Here is a 19,601-nt window from a genome sequence, read left to right as displayed (position 1 = left end):
TCCTCGGATGAAGCTACAGCCTAATCGGTGCCACCAAAGAGGTTGTACACTAATCGCCGCATTTTCTTCTTGATTCGATCTCACAGTGCTGCTGGCACTCGGTCCCGAGCCGACACGACGCGGCTCCATCCATGGCGGCGTCACCAGCCACTGCCTCCACGGCGTCGCTCCCTCCGCGGCGACGTCCACATCAGTAGGAGCTGCTGCTGCTTTAGCTCTCACTCCCGCTGCTTCTCTACTCTTGCTCTTGGTCCCCTGCCTGGTCTGCTCTTGCTGTTGCTCTTGCTCGCGCTGCTGCTCTCGCTCTTGCTCTTGCTTGTGATGCTGCTCCGATTTAGCTACACTTCCGTCGACTGAATCGACTTTTGGGTCAGTCAATTCTCAAGGGGTGGGCTCGCCGGGGTGAAGGAAGAACCAGCCACAGCGGGAAGGGGGGCTCGCCGGAGAGGTACCCCACTATCTATCTTAGGGTTTAGGATGGGGGCGGTGGTCGCCAGCGGTGGCGGGGCGTTGGCGGGGCGGTGGCGTGGGGATCGCCGGAGAAAACTCTCGGCACAGGGGGGGCTGAAGGGATGGTCAGGGCGGCGGTGGACTGGTGGTGGGGAGTGTTTTTGGGGCGGGCGGGGCGGCGCACCACCAGCCGCGGGCAGCGGGGGCTGCTGTTTGGCCGGTGGTTGCTGGCGGCTCAGGGGGTGGAGGTTGAAGATGAACCCATAGGCCCTTGATTTTGTATCCAATGGCTGCAAAATCGACTGACCAGAGATGAAAAAGTCAGTCAACCGACGTGTAGCCTCACCTTGCTAGTGCATTCAGTTTCGACAGCAAATTCAGTTTCGATAGCAAAATTCAGTTTCGATAGTTAAGTTCAGTTTCGACAGTGAAGTTCAGTTTCGATAGTTAAGTTCAGTTTCGACAGTTAAGTTCAGAGATGAGCAGTTGATGTATTTTACATCTAGCACTTTGTGGTTATGTATATTACGTCATGTATTGGAGATGCTATTAGAATTCCACTCAGGTTAACGTTGTTCTTGTCTCTCTTATCCTACTTCAGCCTCGGTGTCGTCCAACTCACCGGAGCTGCTCCAACGACGAAACCCTCCATCACAGCGGAGCAGTACCTCGGGCTCCATCTCCAGACGCCTAAGATCTTCTTCCCCTCCTCTGACAGCAAAGTCAGCCGGAACATCCTCACCGGCCAACCCAATCACGCTGAGATCGACATGGCTTCGCCAAAGAGGTTGTACACTTGTTGCATCTCTTTTTTACTCTACATGTTATATATATTGTCCACTGAGCACTCGTAGTAACGGGAAATACGATTATTTTATCCTACTATATGACAAGCAGTGAGGTACCAGGCAACTTAGCTATCCGTGATGGACTCTCTTGAACGCCATCATTATTTATCTCTGCGCGTTTGAGCTGTGCATTTGTCGATGGGCCTGGGAGTTGAGCTAGTATGGCAGTGGCCTGGGTCCAAAGTAATAGAAGTAGCACAAAAACATTTTTTTAGTGTAGGATTTTCCTTGCTCAAGCCTGCCTACTAGAATCGCCAGTGCTTGAAAGGAAAAGTGAATGAAAAACATAGGAATTGGAAAGTTTCCTATGGTACTACTTTTCATGAATTTGGTGCAAAGGAATGCAGCAAAGGAAAATTGTAGGATTTGTTCCTTTAGTGTCTCCTTGAAAGAAAAACTGTAGGAATTCTAATTTCCACTTCTCCTCCTTTTCATATTCCTATTCATCAAGCACAAGACTAAGAGATAGTAGCATAATAGCATTATAACCCTACGTTTTCTTGTGGTTTGACTTAATCTCACCATGCTTTTTTGCATCCTGTGATCTTCCAATTGTTGTGAATCAAACACCCAGATTGGCACAAATCTCGTGTTTCTAAATTCTCTGTTTTGCACGTGCATTCCTATCCTATTCCTGTCTATTTCCTATCCCTGCATTGTTAGAATCCTCAAATTCAAACAAGACCTTACTCAATTACTTCTATTATAGATATGTGTCAAAGAAAACCTTGTGTGGTCTGTCCTGCTCCTGCGGCGCTGTGTTCCACCCCAGATCAGTTGCTCCAACAACGGAAGGGTTCACTGCAGCAGGGATCCGCTCTCCATATTGTCTTTCGCCGCCTTAGATCTTCTTCCCCGTCGCCGGCAGCCACGATAACTACATTACCATCATCAACTGAGCAGATAACCTTGAGGACTACACGGGTACGCAAGAGAGGTCGCACTCTTTCGTGTCTGCTTACGTTATGCATCGCTTAATATGATGACATGCTACATTATCATCATGTTCACCTATTCGACTCCGAGTCAGGTCCAAACTAATGTTGAAACTTGAGTTTTTAAATGGTTGTGGGGTACATATTGGGGCAGCAATCAGTACTATCTGTCTACTATCTGGTTAATCTCCGGTGTCTACTATGAGTTTCATGTTGGGTGCAAACAAACATTGAAGGAGCCATTATCTGTATTTTTTAACTAAAGCTATTATCTGCCTGCTATCATTGGTTTGGGGTCTATCCACAGTTTGCTACCATCACTCTGGATTTGTGCATGCACTCCTTACATAATCTCGCTATGTTTTATTCCTATGCATGCCAGTTATTATACACAATGGAACTGATCATGTAGAGCAAAAGAGACGAGCCTTGCGTGGCAATAAAATTTCATGCAGACGTCGTTCCATGGTGGGCGCAAAGGCAGCCCCCCTCCACCCATTTCGGATCGTAATCAAGAGGAAGATAACTGTTCTGAGGGGGATTCAGAAGGAGAAGACCACTCCTATTTACCCCATGAGGTCTTCGCTCTAACTTGGCATGCTGATGTTGGTAATATCATGCATATGGTGCCTTGCATTGCTTACTGTATACATTAAAGATGTCATCTGCTTAGTTTAGACATGCTTTGTGTCAATGCCATCTGTTTAGTTTCTTTATCGTATATGTGAATCATGCAATGCCATCTTGTCTAGCCAGGCATCATATATGTGAATTTTGCAATGCCACCCTGGTTAGCCAGTCATCTTATATGTGAATTATATCATGCCATCATTTTTTATTACGTGTTAAATTTGTCAACAATTTTAGTACATTCAATTACTCTTCCTGTGCATCAGCCATTCGGCACGGTCATGGAAAAATCTGGAGTGGAAACAAGGTCTTCAGAGCAGACAATGCTATCTGACGAAGCGCATGTCTTGCTGGTTACCGATAGCTCCTCAGAGGAGGATTCAGAGACAGATGACCAGTCATATTCCCCCCCCCCCCGAGGTGCATGCCCTAACTTGGCAGGGTTATGTTGCTCATATCGTGCGTATGGTATCTTGCATTGCTATGTCATTTGCTTAGTTTAGACATGCTTTGTGTGAATGCCACCTGTTTAGTGTCTAATTACCATATATGTGAATTATGCAATGCCATCTTGTTGCAAGACATTATATATGTGAATTATGCAATGTTATCTTGTTGCAAGGCATTATGTATGTGAATTATGCAATGCCATGCTGTTTAGGCAAGCGTCATATATGTGAATTATATCATGCCGTCCTTTTTTTGTATTTCTCATTGCTTTTGTCGACAATGTTTGTATATTCAACTGCTCTTCCTGTGCATCAGCCATTTGAATTGGTGATGGAGAAATCTGGAGTGAAAACAAGGTCTTCAGAGCAGACAATGCTACCTGCTGAAGCAGATATCTTGCTGGTTACAGATAGCTCTTCAGAGGAGGATTCAGAGGCAGATGACCAGTCCTATTATCCCCCTGAGGTGTATGCTCAAACTTGGCAGGGTTATATTACTCATATAATGCATATGTTGTATTGCAATGCTTAGTTTTTACATCATATACACAATATTGAATGCCATCTCCTTAGTTGACACATCATATATGCGATTGCCCTCTGCTCACTTCCTTAGTATATAAATCATATATTTGAATTATGTCATGCCATGATGTTTACATAGACAGCATGTATCTGAATTATGGCATGCCAACCCATTTTCTAAAGACATAATATAGTTATATCATCTCATCCTGTTTACATAGTCATCATATTTTAAATTATGTCATTCTATCCGTGAATTATATCATGCCATCATGTTTCCATCGACGGCATGTTTGTGATTTATGGCATGCCAACCACTTTAATAGACACATCGTATAGTTATATCATGTCATCCTGTTTACATAGTCATCATATTTTGAAGTATGTCATTCTATCCTGTTTAGTTAGCCATCATACATGTGAAATTGTGTCATGCTATCCTGTTTAATTAGCCATCATATATGTGAAATTATGTCCTGCTATTCTGTTTGCTTAGACAACATAAATGTGAATTATTTCATGCCCTGTTTTCTTCCCTACTATCCATTGCACCTGTCTATCTTACAATGTCTGTACATTCAATTACTTTTCTTGTTTATCAGCCATTTCAATTGGAGGGAGTGATGGCAGTATCTGTGGGAGTAAAAACACGGTCTTCAGAAAAGATCGTGCTACCTGTCGATGCAGATAGAACCACGGTTGTACTTGCCCAAGAACCAGCCCCACCACACATAACCCACACTCATGCAGATTGTACCCCTACCCAGTTGGACAGAGAACCAGCTACACCCCTTCTAACCCCAACCCCAGCAGATAGACACCCAGTTCCCGTTGACACAGCACCGTCTCCACCACAGAGCACCCAAACACGAGCAGTTAGTAAGGCAACTGCAGTGCCCAAATCACGAGGACCACCACTCCGAACCCGAAGTCAACGCTTAAAGCAGAAGAAGAATTGTTCTCAGGTCAGGTTCCGTAGCTATGGTTCATACTACTTTGCTCTTGCATCACTGTATTTACTGATACCAACCAATTTCAAATTTGAAGGATGCAATTGAAACTCCAATGGCGCAACAGGTATGTTTTAAACCTGTTTCTTCAACGTGTTTGGCTGTTTGCTGTTGTAACTTGCTCTATGTTGATTTCAGTTTCAATTGAATAAACAGTTATGTTCTCATGCCATGCACATTACAAGTGTTGTTATTGCTGTGTAGTTTCCCACACTTATATTCTGTCTATGCTGCTTTGTCTTAAATAGATATGATTCGAACTGTATCTATCTTGATTTGGCAACATAAACTAGAATGATATAGACCATACAGTGACCATACTACATAGATATATGTTTGTTTCATGCTGTTATCCTGTCCACCTTACTACTGAACTGGTTTACCAAAATGAGTTTCATATACTACATTGTAAACCTGAGATGTGTTTGTTTGTTTCTCTTTTAGAACGCGGATAAAATATTGGAGAAGAGTACCCTGTTATGCAATGGTAAAGGAAGTAATGCAGATAAGGTTCAAGATAGTGAGACATCCCTGTTGGTCTCCAAGAAAGCTGATAAAAACTATATTGAAGACACTGAGACAACCCCAAATTCCTGTCTTGATGTAGTGTTCGAGTTACTGGCTACCACTGCTTGCACCAGCTCTTCGAACTCGTTGCCTGAATCAGTTCGGCTTCTTGAGTCTCAACTTCAAGTTGAAAGACATCGATCAGATGTTATGCGATAGGAAGCCGAAGGACTGAGGAAGTCCCTGCAGAATTCAGATGCATACTTTCTGGTGCAACAGCAAGCGCTAGAGGACTTAAGCGCCAAACAAGAGAAAGTTAATAAGCTTTCTAAGAATCTTGCCAGCATTATGGGTACCCAGGATATTGTTTCTTGAGCTCTTCTGAAGTGGTTTCAGTTCTGGACTTGTTTTGCTGCGGCCTTTATATGCTGCTGTGTTCCCTATATTTGCACTGGTGGCGAACTTTGATGCCCAGTGGATGTAATATGTGTAATAGCCGTGATAGCCTAGTGTAAGTTGCTTGCTTATTTATTTCCTTGTTCTCTTGTTTATTTGTTTGCTTGTAGTCAGTGCAGTTATTTTTCTGAGGTTTGCTAGTGGCTGCAATAACCTATTTTTTAAAACTAGGCCACAATAACCATGGGCTAATATTTACTGTAGTGACACTGGACCTACGGGACGTAGAAACAGTGGGCCTTCTACGGGCCGTATAAACAGTGGGCCTTCTATGGGTCGTATAAATAGTGGGCCTTCTACGGTCCGTAGAAACAATGGGCCTTCTATGGGCCGTATCATCAACGGGCCTTATATGGGCCGTATGATCGATTGGCCAAACATGGGCCAAACAGACCACATTCTGGCCGTAAACGGGCTAGAGTTGGAATCGTCCGTTCATGGGCCGACCATAACGGGCCATCGTTAATAGGCCGTATTTGATGACGCTATGAAAACGGCCCAACGTATTAACGGACCACAAACGGGCCGACTGTAACCACGGGCTGAATTTGGCCCACAAGTAGAAAATGACAGTAACGGGCCATAAGTAAACGAATGCTGGAAATGAGCCCAAGAATAAATGGGCTCTGAGAAGGCCGAAAGATAACATGGGCTGGAAACGGCCCAACGGAATAACGGGCCGTTAATGGGTATAATGTGATACACTGTTCTATACGGGCCAGTTTCACCACGGGCTGAAAGTGATACACTGTTCATTACGGGCCAGTTTCACCACGGGCCGTTAATAGGCCAAGAGTTACATAGTGCCTCATATGGGCCGAAAGACATCATGAGCCATACATGGGCCAGAAGTGAAAACGGGCTGGAATCATATTGGATGGCTCAGATGACGCTACTGGGCCTAATTCGAATAGGGCTTAATGGGCCTTGGGTTAGCGGGATGTAAATGGGCTATATGCGAACAGGCCGTTAACAGGCTTTCCATGGGCCGGCCCGCCATATTTTGACCATGTCAAACGGGCGGCCTTTTCATAGCAATGGGACTCTGTTGGGCCGTGCCACGTGTTGACGTATCATAGGCGCCTTATGTCCAATGAGTGGATGACATATGTCCCATCGATGAGCTGATACGTGTTTCCTCCAGCCAATGATGATTTTACACGTGGAAAATCCCCATTGGTCGGGGCTGTTAACGGGTTATCGGATCCAAAACCCGACCCGATAGCTTAACGGCGTACCGTTACGGTGGATGCCACGTGTCGGTCACACTTGACGAAAGCACTTCTGTGACGCACGATTTATCATCATGGAAGTGGACACTTCCATGATGATAATTTTGGTAATGTCATGGAACACTTCTACGACAACACATGTATGACTATCTTGATTCTGTCATAAATTTGTCATGGATGTACATGCATGACAAAAAACGCGACCTACTGCGACAAACACGTATCATCACGAAAGTGTATTTTTTTTGTAGTGGTAGTTTGTGCTCGGCGTACTCCCTCGGTATTCCCGGCATGTTCTTTGGGGTCCATGCAAAGATATCCCGATTATCACGGAGGAAGTCGACGAGCTTGCCTTCCTATTTGCTGTTGAGGCGGGTGCCCACGATGACGTACTTGCTGTAGCTGTGGTCTTCCGGGTTCAGCTTGACCTTCTTGGTCTCCTTGGACGACTGGAACGTGGCCTCGCTAGCCGGCTCCTTGGCTAAAGCCAGCACAGCCGGCGTCTCGTTGGCCAACGCGACAATCTGGTCAGGCTGGCGCTGCTCCTCGACTATGACCAGCGACTCGGCAAGTTTGGCGTCGGCATGGGCGCACTCCAGGGACTTGTGGTATTCACCGACGATGGTGGTAAGGCCCTTGGGACCCGGCAGCTTCATCTTCAGGTAGGCCTAGTGGGGGACCACCATAAACATGGCGAGGGCGGGCCGGCACAGCAGGGTGTGGTACATGCTGGACAAGTCCACCACCCCGAACCAGATTCATTAGCGCCGGAAATGGTCACTTGGACCGAACAGGAAGTCAAGCCGGATTCGGCCGATGGGGGAGCAGGAGAGACCCGACATGATGTCGTGGCACAACGTCCAGGATGGCTCTAGGTCCTTGGCCTCGAGGCCGAGCTTGATCATGGTGTCGCGGTAGAGGATGTTGATGCTGTTGTCGCCATCAATGAGAACCTGCAAAGACTTGCAGGTACGCCTGGTTGCGACTATGGTGGTGTCGAGGACGAGGACTTAACCACCCGGATTCAGCATGATAGCCGAGTGGTCATCCCAGCTCAAGCTGACCGGGCGCTCTGACCATTGCATGTATTCCGGCTTGGCTGGGATGACGGTGTTCACCTCCTGTCTGTACAGACGCTCGCTACACTTGTCGTCGCCAAGGCTGGTGAAACCAACGTACCTCGCATTCTGGTTGGGGAAGACATCATTGTGCATCATGCCGTTTCCTGGGGGCGGGGGAGGAGGAGGCGGAGCCGGCTTCCTCGTGCCTGTAGCCGGAGCCGGAGGTGGTGGGCTATCACCCCTCATGATGCATTTGGTGATGGCGCACTGCCGGAGCGTGTGCGTTGACGACCTTGCATCGCTGTGGTGCTTGCAGGGAGCGTCGAGTATCTCCTCAAAGCTCATGGCGGGTTGTCATGCCTTCTTGCTGGTTTGTTGGCGCTTGGCGGCCAGCTCGGCCGCGGGTGCCTGCTCGACGGTTGCGACGAGGCGGTTGTCGTAACGGGGGGCCTGCTGGTCGGCCCTGCGCTTGTTGTTCTACTGATTGTTCTGCTGGCGCCTACTCTCGCCAGCTGGCTTGGCAGGCGGTGCCGGCTTCGCCTTGCCGGCTTCATCCAGTACCACCTGGATCTTCATGGCAGAGGCGGCGTTAGCGTACTTGTCCACGCCAACCATGAGTGCGGCCATGGTGGTCGGCTCGGAGCGCAGGAGCTTGTGCTTGTGCTCGTGAAGTACTTGATTGCTTGGACCTCATGGATGCCCTCATGGCTGTTCCGGAGCTCGGTCCAGCGCATGAGGTTCTTGCGGCCGGTTTCCGCCAGCCCCTGCACGCACATGGCAAGCTGACTAGGGCGGCTGGGACGCTTGTAGGTGTCGGTGAAGTTGTGGACGAAGCCCTGCTCGAAGTCGACCTACACATTGATGCTGCCAGCCGACAGGCTATTCAACCACGTGCGGGCCGAACCCTGGAGAATGAGCGGGGCGTAGCGCGCAGCAAGGCCGCAATTGCCGCCAGCGATGCCGATGGTGGGCGTGTAATCGATGAGCCAGTCCTCTGGCTTGACGGTGCCATTGTACTTGGGGGTGTCGCGGGGCAGCGTGATACGTCTCCAACATATCTATAATTTTTTATTGTTCCATGCTATTATATTACCCGTTTTGGATGTTTATGGGCTTTAATTTACACTTTTATATCATTTTTGGGACTAACCTACTAGCCGGAGGCCCAGCCCGTATTACTATTTTTTTTCCTATTTCAGTGTTTCAAAGAAATGGAATATCAAACGGAGTCCAAATGGAATGAAACCTTCAGGAGCGTGATTTTTGGAACGAACGTGATCCAGAGGACTTGGAGTCAAGAAGCAATCGAGGAAGCCACGAGGGTGGAGGGCGCCCCCCCCCCTACTGGGTGCGCCCCCCTATCTCGTGGGCCCCTCGGGCATCCACTGACCTACTTCTTCCTCCTATATATACCCACGTACCCCGAGAACATCAAAGGCGCCCACGAAAAACTATTTCCACCACTGTAACCATCTGTATCGACGAGATCCCATCTTGGAGCCTTCGTCGGTGCTCCGCCGGAGGGGGAATCGATCACGGAGGGCTTCTACATCAACACCATAGCATCTCCGATGAGTTGTGAGTAGTTTATCACAGACCTTTGGGTCCATAGTTATTAGCTAAATAGCTTCTTCTCTCTTTTTGGATCTCAATACCATGTTCTCCTTGATCTTCTTGGAGATCTATTCGATGTAACTCTTTTTGCGGTGTGTTTGTCGAGATCCGATGAATTGTGGGTTTATGATCAAGTTTATCTATGAGAAATATTTGAATCTCCTCTGAATTCTTTTATGTGTGATTAAGTTATCTTTGCAAGTCTCTTTGAATTATTAGTTTGGTTTGGCCTACTAGATTGATCTTTCTTGCAATGGGAGAAGTGCTTAGCTTTGGGTTCAATCTTGCGGTGTCCTTTCCCAGTGACAGCAGGGGCAGCAACGCACGTATTGTATTGTTGCCATTGAGGATAAAAAGATGGGGTTTATATCATATTGCATGAGTTTATCCCTCTACATCATGTCATCTTTCTTAATGCGTTACTCCGTTCTTTATGAACTTAATACTCTAGATGCATGCTGGATAGCGGTCGATGTGTGGAGTAATAGTAGTAGATGCAGGCAGGAGTCGGTCTACTTGTCACGAACGTGATGCCTATATACATGATCATGCCTAGATAATCTCATAATTATTTGCTTTTCTATCAATTGCTCAACAGTAATTTGTTCAACCACCGTAATACTTATGCTATCTTGAGAGAAGCCACTAGTGAAACCTATGGCCCCCGGGTCCATCTTTTATCATATAAGCTTTCAATCTACTTTTATTTGCATCTTTACTTTTCCAATCTATATCATAAAATACCAAAAATATATTTATCTTATCATATTATCTCTATCAGATCTCACTTTCGCAAGTGGCTGTGAAGGGATCGATAACCCCTTTATTGCGTTGGTTGCAAGTTCTTGTTTGTTTGTGTAGGTGCGAGGGACTTTTGAGGAGCCTCATACTGGATTGATACCTTGGTTCTCAAAAACTGAGGGAAATACTTACACTACTATTGCTGCATCACCCTTTTCTCTTCAAGGAAAACCAACGCAAGCTCAAGACGTAGCAAGAAGGATTTCTGGCGCCGTTGCCGGGGAGGTCTTCGCTCAAGTCAAGACATACCATGTACCCATCACAAACTCATCTCCCTCGCATTTACATTATTTGCCATTTGCCTCTCATTTTCCTCTCCCCCACTTCACCCTTGCCGTTTTATTCGCCCTCTCTTTCCCAATCTCTTCTCTCTTTCGTTTGCCTTTTTGTTTGCTTGTGTGTTGGATTACTTGTCGTGATGGCGCAAGATAATACCAAATTGTGTGATTTCTCCAATACCAATAATAATGATTTCCTTAGTACTCCGATTGCTCCTCTTAATGATGTTAAGTCTTGTGAAATTAATACTGCTTTGCTGAATCTTGTTATGAAAGATCAATTCGCCGGCCTTCCTAGTGAAGATGCCGCTACCCATCTAAACAACTTTGTTGATTTATGTGAGATGCAAAAGAAGAAAGATATGGATAACGATATTGTTAAATTAAAGTTAATTCCGTTTTCACTTAGAGATCGTGCTAAAATTTGGTTTTCATCTTTGCCTAAGAATAGTATTGATTCATGGAACAAGTGCAAAGATGTTTTTATCTCTAAGTATTTTCCTCCCGCTAAGATCATCACTCTTAGGAACGATATTATGAATTTTAGACAACTTGATCATGAGCATGTTGCCCAATCTTGAGAAAGAATGAAATTGATGATTCACAATTGCCCTACTCATGGTTTGAATTTATGGATGATCATACAAATTTTTTATGCCGGATTTAATTTTGCTTCTAGAAATCTTTTAGATTCGGCCATGGGAGGCACGTTTATGGAAATCACCTTAGGAGAAGCTACAAAACTCGTTGATAATATTATGGCTAATTATTCTCAATGGCACACCAAAAGATCTACTAGTAAAAAAGTGCATGCTATAGAAGAAATTAATGTTTTGAGTGGAAAGATGGATGAACTTATGACATTTTTTGCTACTAAGAGTGCTCCAATTGATCCCAATGATATGCCTTTGTATACTTTGATTGAGAATAATAATGAATCTATGGATGTGAATTTTGTTGGTAGGAATAGTGTTGGAAACAATGCTTATAGAGGAAACTTTAATCCTAGACCGTTCCCTAGTAATTCCTCTAACAATTATGGAAATTCCTACAATAATTCTTATGGTAATCTTAATAAGATGCCCTCTGATTTTGAGAATAGTGTTAAAGAATTTATGATCCCTCAAAAGAATTTTAATGCCTTGCTTGAAGAAAAATTGCTCAAAGTTGATGATTTGGCTAGGAACATTGATAGACTCTCGCTTGATGTTGATTCTTTGAAACTTAGATCTACTCCTCCTAAGCATGATATCAATGAGTCTCCCAAAGCTATGAGAATTTTCATTGGTGAGTGCAAAGAAAGAACCGCTAGATTGGTGCTAAGAAAGATTGCTTTGTAAAGGCGTGTTCTTCTAGTTTCCATGAAAATAATGATGAAGATTTTAAAGTTATTGATGTGTCCCCTATTAGATCTTTGTTTTGCAATATGAATCTTAATAATGATGGGACTGGATATGAGTCAACTTTAGTTAAAAGGCGTCCCAATGATTCGGAGTTTTTAGATCTTGATGCTAAATTTGGTAAAAGTGGGATTGGAGAGGTCAAGACTTTAAATAGCATTGAACCCACTATCTTGGATTTCAAGGAATTTAAATATGATAATTTTTCTTAGAAGGTTGTATTTCCTTGTTGCAATCCGTTGTGAATTCTCCTCCTGCTTATAGTCAAAATAAAGCTTTTACCAAACATATCGTTGATGCCTTGATGCAATCTTATGATGAAAATCTTAATTTGGAAGTTTCTATACCTAGAAAACTTTATGATGAGTGAGAACCTACTATAAAGATTAAAATTAAAGATTATGAGTGTTATGCTTTGTGTGATTTGGGTGCTAGTGTTTCCACTATTCCGAAAACTTTATGTGATATTCTAGGTTTCCATGATCTTGATGATTGCTCTTTAAATTTGCACCTTGCGGATTCCACCATTAAAAAGTCAATTGAAAGGATCAATGATGTTCTCATTGTTGCAAATAGAAATTTGGTGCACGTAGATTTTATCGTTCTTGATATAGATTGCAATCTTTCTTGCCCTATTATTCTTGGTAGACCTTTCCTTAGAATGATCGGTGCGATTATTGATATGAAAGAAGGGAATATTAGATTCCAATTTCCATTAAGGAAAGGCATAGAGCACTTTCCAAGAAAGAAAGTTAAATTACCTTATGAATCTATCATGCAAGCTACTTATGAATTGAGTGCCAAAGATGGCACTAATTAAATCTATCCTCGCTTTTATGCCTAACTAGGGGCGTTAAACGATAGCGCTAGTTGGGAGGCAACCCAATTTTATTTGTGTTTTTTGTTTTTGTTTTTGTTTAGTAATAAATCTTGCATCTAACTTCTGTTTAGATGTGTTTTTATGTTTTAATTAGTGTTTGTGCCAAGTAGAACCTATAGGATAACCTATGGTGTTAGTTAATTTGATTCTGCTGAAAAACAGAAACTTTGCGCGTATGAAAATAATTTTAATAATTCACAGAAACGTGCTTTTGCGTTGATCCTTTTTGCTCTAGATATTTAGACAAATTACCCAGGACTTCCTATTTGGGTAGGATTTTTAGAGTTCCGAGAGTTAAAGATTGCTACAGACTGTTCTGTTTTTGACAGATTCTGCATTTCGTGTGTTGTTTAATTATTTTGATGCATCTATGGCTAGTATGTAAGGGTATGAACCATATAGAAGTTGAAATATAGTAGGTTTAACACCAATATAAATAAAGAATGAGTTCATTACAATACCTTATGTGGTGGTTTTTCTTTCTTTCACTAACGGAGCTTATGAGATTTCTTGTTGAGTTTTGTGTTGTGAAGTTTTCAAGTTTTGGGTAAAGACTTGATGAACTATGGAATAAGGAGTGGCAAGAGCCTAAGCTTGGGGATGCCCAAGGCACCCCCAAGATATTGAAGAATAGCCAAAAGCCTAAGCTTGGGGATGCCCCCGAAAGGCATCCCCTCTTTCGTCTTCGTTTATCGGTTACTTTACTTGGAGCTATATTTTTATTCGCCACATGATATGTGTTTTTCTTGAAGCGTCTTGTATGATATTAGTCTTTGCTTCTTAGTTTACCACAATCATCCTTGCTGTACACACCTTTTGGGAGAAACCCATTTGATTGGAATTTATTAGAATACTCTATGTGCTTCACTTATATCTTTTGAGCTAGATAGTTTTTGCTCTAGTGCTTCACTTATATCTTTTGGAGCGCGCCGGTGGCTTAATTTTGTAGAAATTGTCAGTCTCTCATGCTTCACTTATATTATTTTGAGAGTCTCTTAAAACATCATGATATTTTTTATGATTATAAAATTGGTCCTAGAATGGTGGGCATCCAAGTTGGGTATAATAAAAACTATCATAGGAAGTGAATTGGATGCTATGATCAATTTGATACTTAATAGTTGTTTTGAGATAAGGAGGTAGTGATATTAGAGTCATGCTAGTTGGGTGATTATGAATTTAAAGAATGCTTGTGTTGAAGTTAGCAAGTCCCGCAACATGCACGTATGGTTAAAGTTGTGTAACAAATTTGAAACATGAGGTGTTCTTAGATTGTGCATCCTTATGAGTGGCGGTCGGGGACAAGCGATGATCTTTTCCTACCAATCTGTCCCCCTAGGAGCATGCGCGTAGTGTTTGGCTTTTGATGACTTGTATATTTTTGTAATAAGTATATGAGTTCTTTTGACTAATGTTGAGTTCATGGATTATACGCACTCTCACCCTTTCATCATTGCTAGCCTCTTCGGTACCGTGCATTACCCTTTCTCACCTTGAGAGTTGGTGCAAACTTCGCCGGTGCATCCAAACCCTATGATATGATAGGCTCTATCACACATAAATCTCCTTATATCTTTCTCAAAATAGCCACCATACCTACCTATTATGACATTTTCATAGTCATTTCGAGATATATTATCATGCAACTTTCCACCGTTCCGTTTATCATCATGACACACTTACCGTTGTCATATTGCCTTGCATGATCATGTAGTTAACATCGTATTTGTGACAAAGCCACTATGCATAAATTTTCATACATGTCACTCTTGATTTATTGCCCATCCGAGTACATCGCCGGAGACATTCATATAGAGTCATATCTTGTTCTAATTTTGAGTTGGAAATAAATAGAAGTGTGATGATCATCATTATTAGAGCATTGTCCCCAAATATCTTCCTAATAATAAAGTGTGGACTGGGTGTCCGGGTTCACTGTCGCTGCGTTTTTACACAAAGCCCCCTGAAGTTTTGGTTAATTAACCCGCTTTCAAAAAAAAGTAAAAAAACGATTCGCTCGTTCACATGACCCGAACGGACGGACGCAACGCCGGGTCTCTGCCTGCCCCAATCTCGACTCAGACCATAGTCCTCCGGCGATCTCGGCTTCCTCTTCCTCAACACCTGCGCCGCCTGGTCCACGGGAGACAGTCCCGCCCCCGCCAGTGCCGCCTCGCTCTCCCCGCTCGCGGCCACCTCCAACGCCTCCTCCCACGCCTACGCCCGCCCCGGATCCCACCTTCTTCGACGACGTCGTCGACGTCGTTGCCAACAGATACGGCTGGGACCTCGACGCCGAGGTCCGGGTCTGGCCGCTCGATGCCGAGGACGCGCTCGTTGGCGCCGTGCAGCGCTACGAGTTTCGCGCCCGCGCGGGGGGCGCCACGGTCGCGCTGGCGTGGGCCTCCGATGGGGCAGTCGACTGGAGCCGCCCCGACGCCCCCGTGGTGGAGGAGGTGGTCGGGCTCGACGGGGTCGAATTCGTCGCCGGCGACGACACTCTGAGGTTCGGCTTCGGCGTCGAAGGACCTGAATCCTTAATTGCAGAACCAAAACAGAGCAAGAGCAGTTTGTGTTTACAAGCGGGAGAGAGAAAAGGGATTGGGGAGGCGGGGGCCAAGCCAAATCAATCATTCAGGATGACGAGTTTCTGGAGCCAAATCGACATGCGCCCTATCCTCCTCCCGAATTCTGCTCCTCCAGTGCACAACATCATCCCTACAGCACTTCAGCGTGGCCTCCAGGGAAGGAGAAGCCCCTGTGAACACCACCGTCCACCGGTGAGTGCTGTTTAACTTTTAGCTTTGTTGTTGCTTAAGATTTTTGCTTCTGGTTGCTTGCTTGCTATGCTGTTGAAGTTGTGTCACCTTTAAGATGAAGCAGTTACTACAATTGGTGAATGGTCTAGCTGCTGCTTACCCCTTTTCTGTTTGTGACTTTTAATTGATTGCGGTTGTTGTAGACGGGAGAGATTCAACCGGAGTTGCCACAGTACCGGTAGATTGCAGGAAGCACTACATGTAAGAAAAAAGTTTGATCCTTTGTCTAATTGACTTTGCATTATCCAATATGATTAGCTGGTGACATGAGGGAGAGGGGGATAGACCCCTTTGGCTACTGCACACAATGTGCTACTCATATTCCACTTTTAGGCGATAAGCAGCTTCAGAATTCAGATCCCTTTGATTTACATTTCAAATCATCTTGCTGCAACTTGGTAGTAAACAACCATTTTTGGTCATCTTATACAGATTTGTTTGGTTCTTCTGTTCGTATATGTCTTTTCAATTTTACTATATGCTAACAGAAGAAAATTTTAGATAGTTTGAACACATGTTTATTCACCTAGATGTTCTACACGAAGAAAGAGCAGGATAAACACCATTTGTTGGTAGTCTTTCTATTTGTCCTTAATTATTTGTATTCTACACTAATATAGCAAGGTGAAGCCTAATCTTTACTCTCGGTCACTGATAGAAGTACTGGTGTATACACATCGAAGGTACACAATGAAATTTTTGTAGTTCTTTTTCTTATGGGAACTTTTCGTACGTCTTTGTTGTGATATACGCCCATCTCGAATTTCATATTAGGTCTACTTATTTTAGCTCAGCTAGGTGTTGACAGTAAGAAACACTTGCAAATATATGTCTCTTGTGTATATAAATATATGCTCGCTGTACAAGTATAATGGAGATAATGATCACAGTAATTTAATCTGCTATTTAGTGTACAATATTTGTATTCATAAGAAGAGGTAGTTATACACTTCATTGCGGTTTTATATCTAAAAAGGGCAACCTGGTGCATGTAGCTCCCGCTTGCGCAGGGTCCAGGGAAGGGTCCGACCACTTTGGGTCTATAGTACGCAGCCTTTCCCTACATTTCTGTAAGAGGCTGTTTCCAGGACTTGAACCCATGACCTCATGGTCACAAGGCAGCAGCTTTACCACTGCGCCAAGGCTCCCCTTCCGGTTTTATATCTGAGTTAAGAAAAAAATATTAGTCTTCCTCTATAGAGGTATGTTGCCTTGCCGAGGCTGCTCTGCTTTTGCTAATTTGCTGCTCTTTTGTGCTATACTACTATTCCATATACAGAGAGATCGGAGAAGAGAACAGCAACCTGTTACTACTGATTTTGCATGCTGCTACTCGCTTACTGTTACACATCTACATAGAGAAGGCTGCTGCTTGCTGATTACAATCCATTCATGATAGGTAGATATGTATGCTTCTGCTTGGTACATGTGAACAGGGAGACAAGGAATGGAAGCTGCAGCGGTAGTCGGCTGGTGGCCACACATTGGCAATCACTGCTTAGATACGTGACTCCAGCCACTCATTGTGAGCAGACTTTGGTCTTGATATGTTAGTCCAAGTGGATAAAGATTATTAGGTTTTTAATGTGATGTGACTTCATTGGTTGGACGTCAATTAGGATATATGTAGTACATAGCCACCTATGATTTTTTCGAGTTGCCATATGATGGAAATCAGTAGCTTGATTTGCTGTTCAACTACGTTTAGGATATGCGTGTGTGCGCGCTTTTGCTCATTCTCACGAAAATGCTTGCTTTTAGGATGTGGTTCTTAGCTATCTTGATTCTCACTGCTATTCTGATGTGTTGAACAAGGACTAGCACAGTTTTGAAATTCATGCTGGCAGACCTTTTTTACCTATGCGTGATCATTATGTCAAGTATGCCACTTATAAGGACAACATCAAGCCATTTGAGAGTAGGGGTCCAACTTCCCTGGAGGTATTCTCCCTCAAATCTTACTGCAACCTTTTATTCACATTTCCTTTTGTGTAGTTGGTGACAATAAGGAATTGTTATTCATTTGAGAAAAACAAGATTAAATCGATGATGCTATCAAAAGTAAAATGAATTTCTGAGCTAGATAGTGGCTTTCTGAGCACCAATATAGAACCTATCTGAAACCTTTCCCATGTCTGTCATAATGATCTTTTCATTGTCCTTTGTATATTAAGCTACAGAATATTATTCTGCATTATTTTCAACCATTACTTTATACCCGAAAATGTACATTGTTCCAGTGAACACATCAAAATAGCTGGTCCGCATATCTAAATGCGCATTGGTTTGGTGTTGGACTGATGGTAACGTACTTATGTTGCTTCCATTGTAGGTGTGATTTTTCTGTTACAGAGTGAGGTGAGTTGAGCTGATTTGTTGCTACTGCTATTTGTGGTTATCAGCATGTTCCTACGCCACCCCTGGCAGGCTGCAACCTATTTGCGGCTCGGCCATGCCCACTCCCCGTGCTTCTTGCTTGTACCAGCAGTGAAGACTCAATAAATACATGTCATTCTATTATCCAAAATCCAATGGCAGAAGGTGGGATCTTGCTTCTTATGGGAACATCTCTAAGTTCTTCCACGAGTATATCATAATCATTTGTAGATTGTTGGATTATTTTGATATATTTTTTGGGGGAATTATGGGATCCTTACCTTACATTATCTAATCATTACTCATAGGTGAGTGTGGCACAAGGCTCTCTTTGCAACATTGATCTAACATTTTTGGCAGGATTACCACCTGAAGTAGTTTACATCATTAAAACTCAGGAGAATTAAAGAGTGGTTAAAACAAAGTTGCGTACAAATATTTTGAAAAGGTAGAATCACATTGTGATAATTAAGGGAACTGTTTAATGCTTTATCTTTATTCTTAATTACTCTGAAGAGATGATCTCTTGAAAAGCTTCTATTCTTCTAATTATACAGATAAGCCAATCAGTTGTTGTTTTTGTATGTCACCGTGTTGTACAAAAGTGTCTTGTGTTGTGACCCCTCATACAACCTGGAATATGTTCGGATGGCCATTAAGTAACTTACGTGATAATTAACTCTTTGGCCTGAAAGTGTTGTAAATGTAGCCCCAATTCTATTGATTTGTTCAGTCAAGCAGCTAAACAACCCAAGGAGCTTCTAGAGAATTAATATTGTTCAACTTTCAGGAAGTGGTGTCAAACAACATGTTGCTTGATGAAGGAACAAGACAGTTGAAGAGGAACATGAAGCGGTATAGAAATTCCTCTGGAGGCCGAGCATCTTGTCATTCTATTTATATTGACCAGATTAGAAAAATCACAGCGGATTGAATGTAAAAATCATGCAAATAACTTGTGTAAACTTGGAAATCCCCCCTCCCCCCTCACCCTCTCGCAACAGCGCCGCCCTCGCGGGCGGCCGGCCGCGCCCCGATCTCTCCCCCCTCCAGCCCCCCTCTTCCCCTCCTCGCCGCCGTCACTGGCGCCTGCGGCTGGCCTGGCCCCGGGGTCGCTGGTGGCGGCGGCCCTCCTGCCTTTCCCCTCCAGGTGGCTCTTCGACGTGGGGCGAAGCTGCGCCGAGGGGTGCTCCTAAGCGACGACGGTCTTGCTGGCGGCGGGGTGCCTCGTCGGGCGAGCGGCTGGACGGTGACGCCGTCGTTGGCGGTGGAGTGGCGCTGCGGCACATCCTGGTGGCGGAGCTCGGCCCAGATCTAGGCCTTATGGGGC

General features: G+C 44.1%; 1 protein-coding gene across 1 annotated transcript; it reads left to right on the top strand.

Moving 5' to 3' along the window:
- Nucleotides 1-8,807: 8,807 nt before the first annotated feature.
- Nucleotides 8,808-19,261, top strand: LOC123078043 (uncharacterized). Its single transcript, XM_044500435.1, has 4 exons — nt 8,808-9,108; nt 15,078-15,856; nt 16,039-18,436; nt 19,062-19,261. The coding sequence occupies exons 1-3, from the start codon at nt 8,808-8,810 to the stop codon at nt 16,075-16,077; spliced, it is 1,119 nt and encodes a 372-aa protein (XP_044356370.1). The 3' UTR covers nt 16,078-18,436; nt 19,062-19,261.
- Nucleotides 19,262-19,601: the final 340 nt, after the last annotated feature.

Source organism: Triticum aestivum, chromosome 1B (genome assembly GCF_018294505.1).
Source record: "Triticum aestivum cultivar Chinese Spring chromosome 1B, IWGSC CS RefSeq v2.1, whole genome shotgun sequence".
NCBI classification, from domain to species: domain Eukaryota; kingdom Viridiplantae; phylum Streptophyta; class Magnoliopsida; order Poales; family Poaceae; genus Triticum; species Triticum aestivum.
This window is presented reverse-complemented; position numbering and strand designations above follow the sequence as displayed.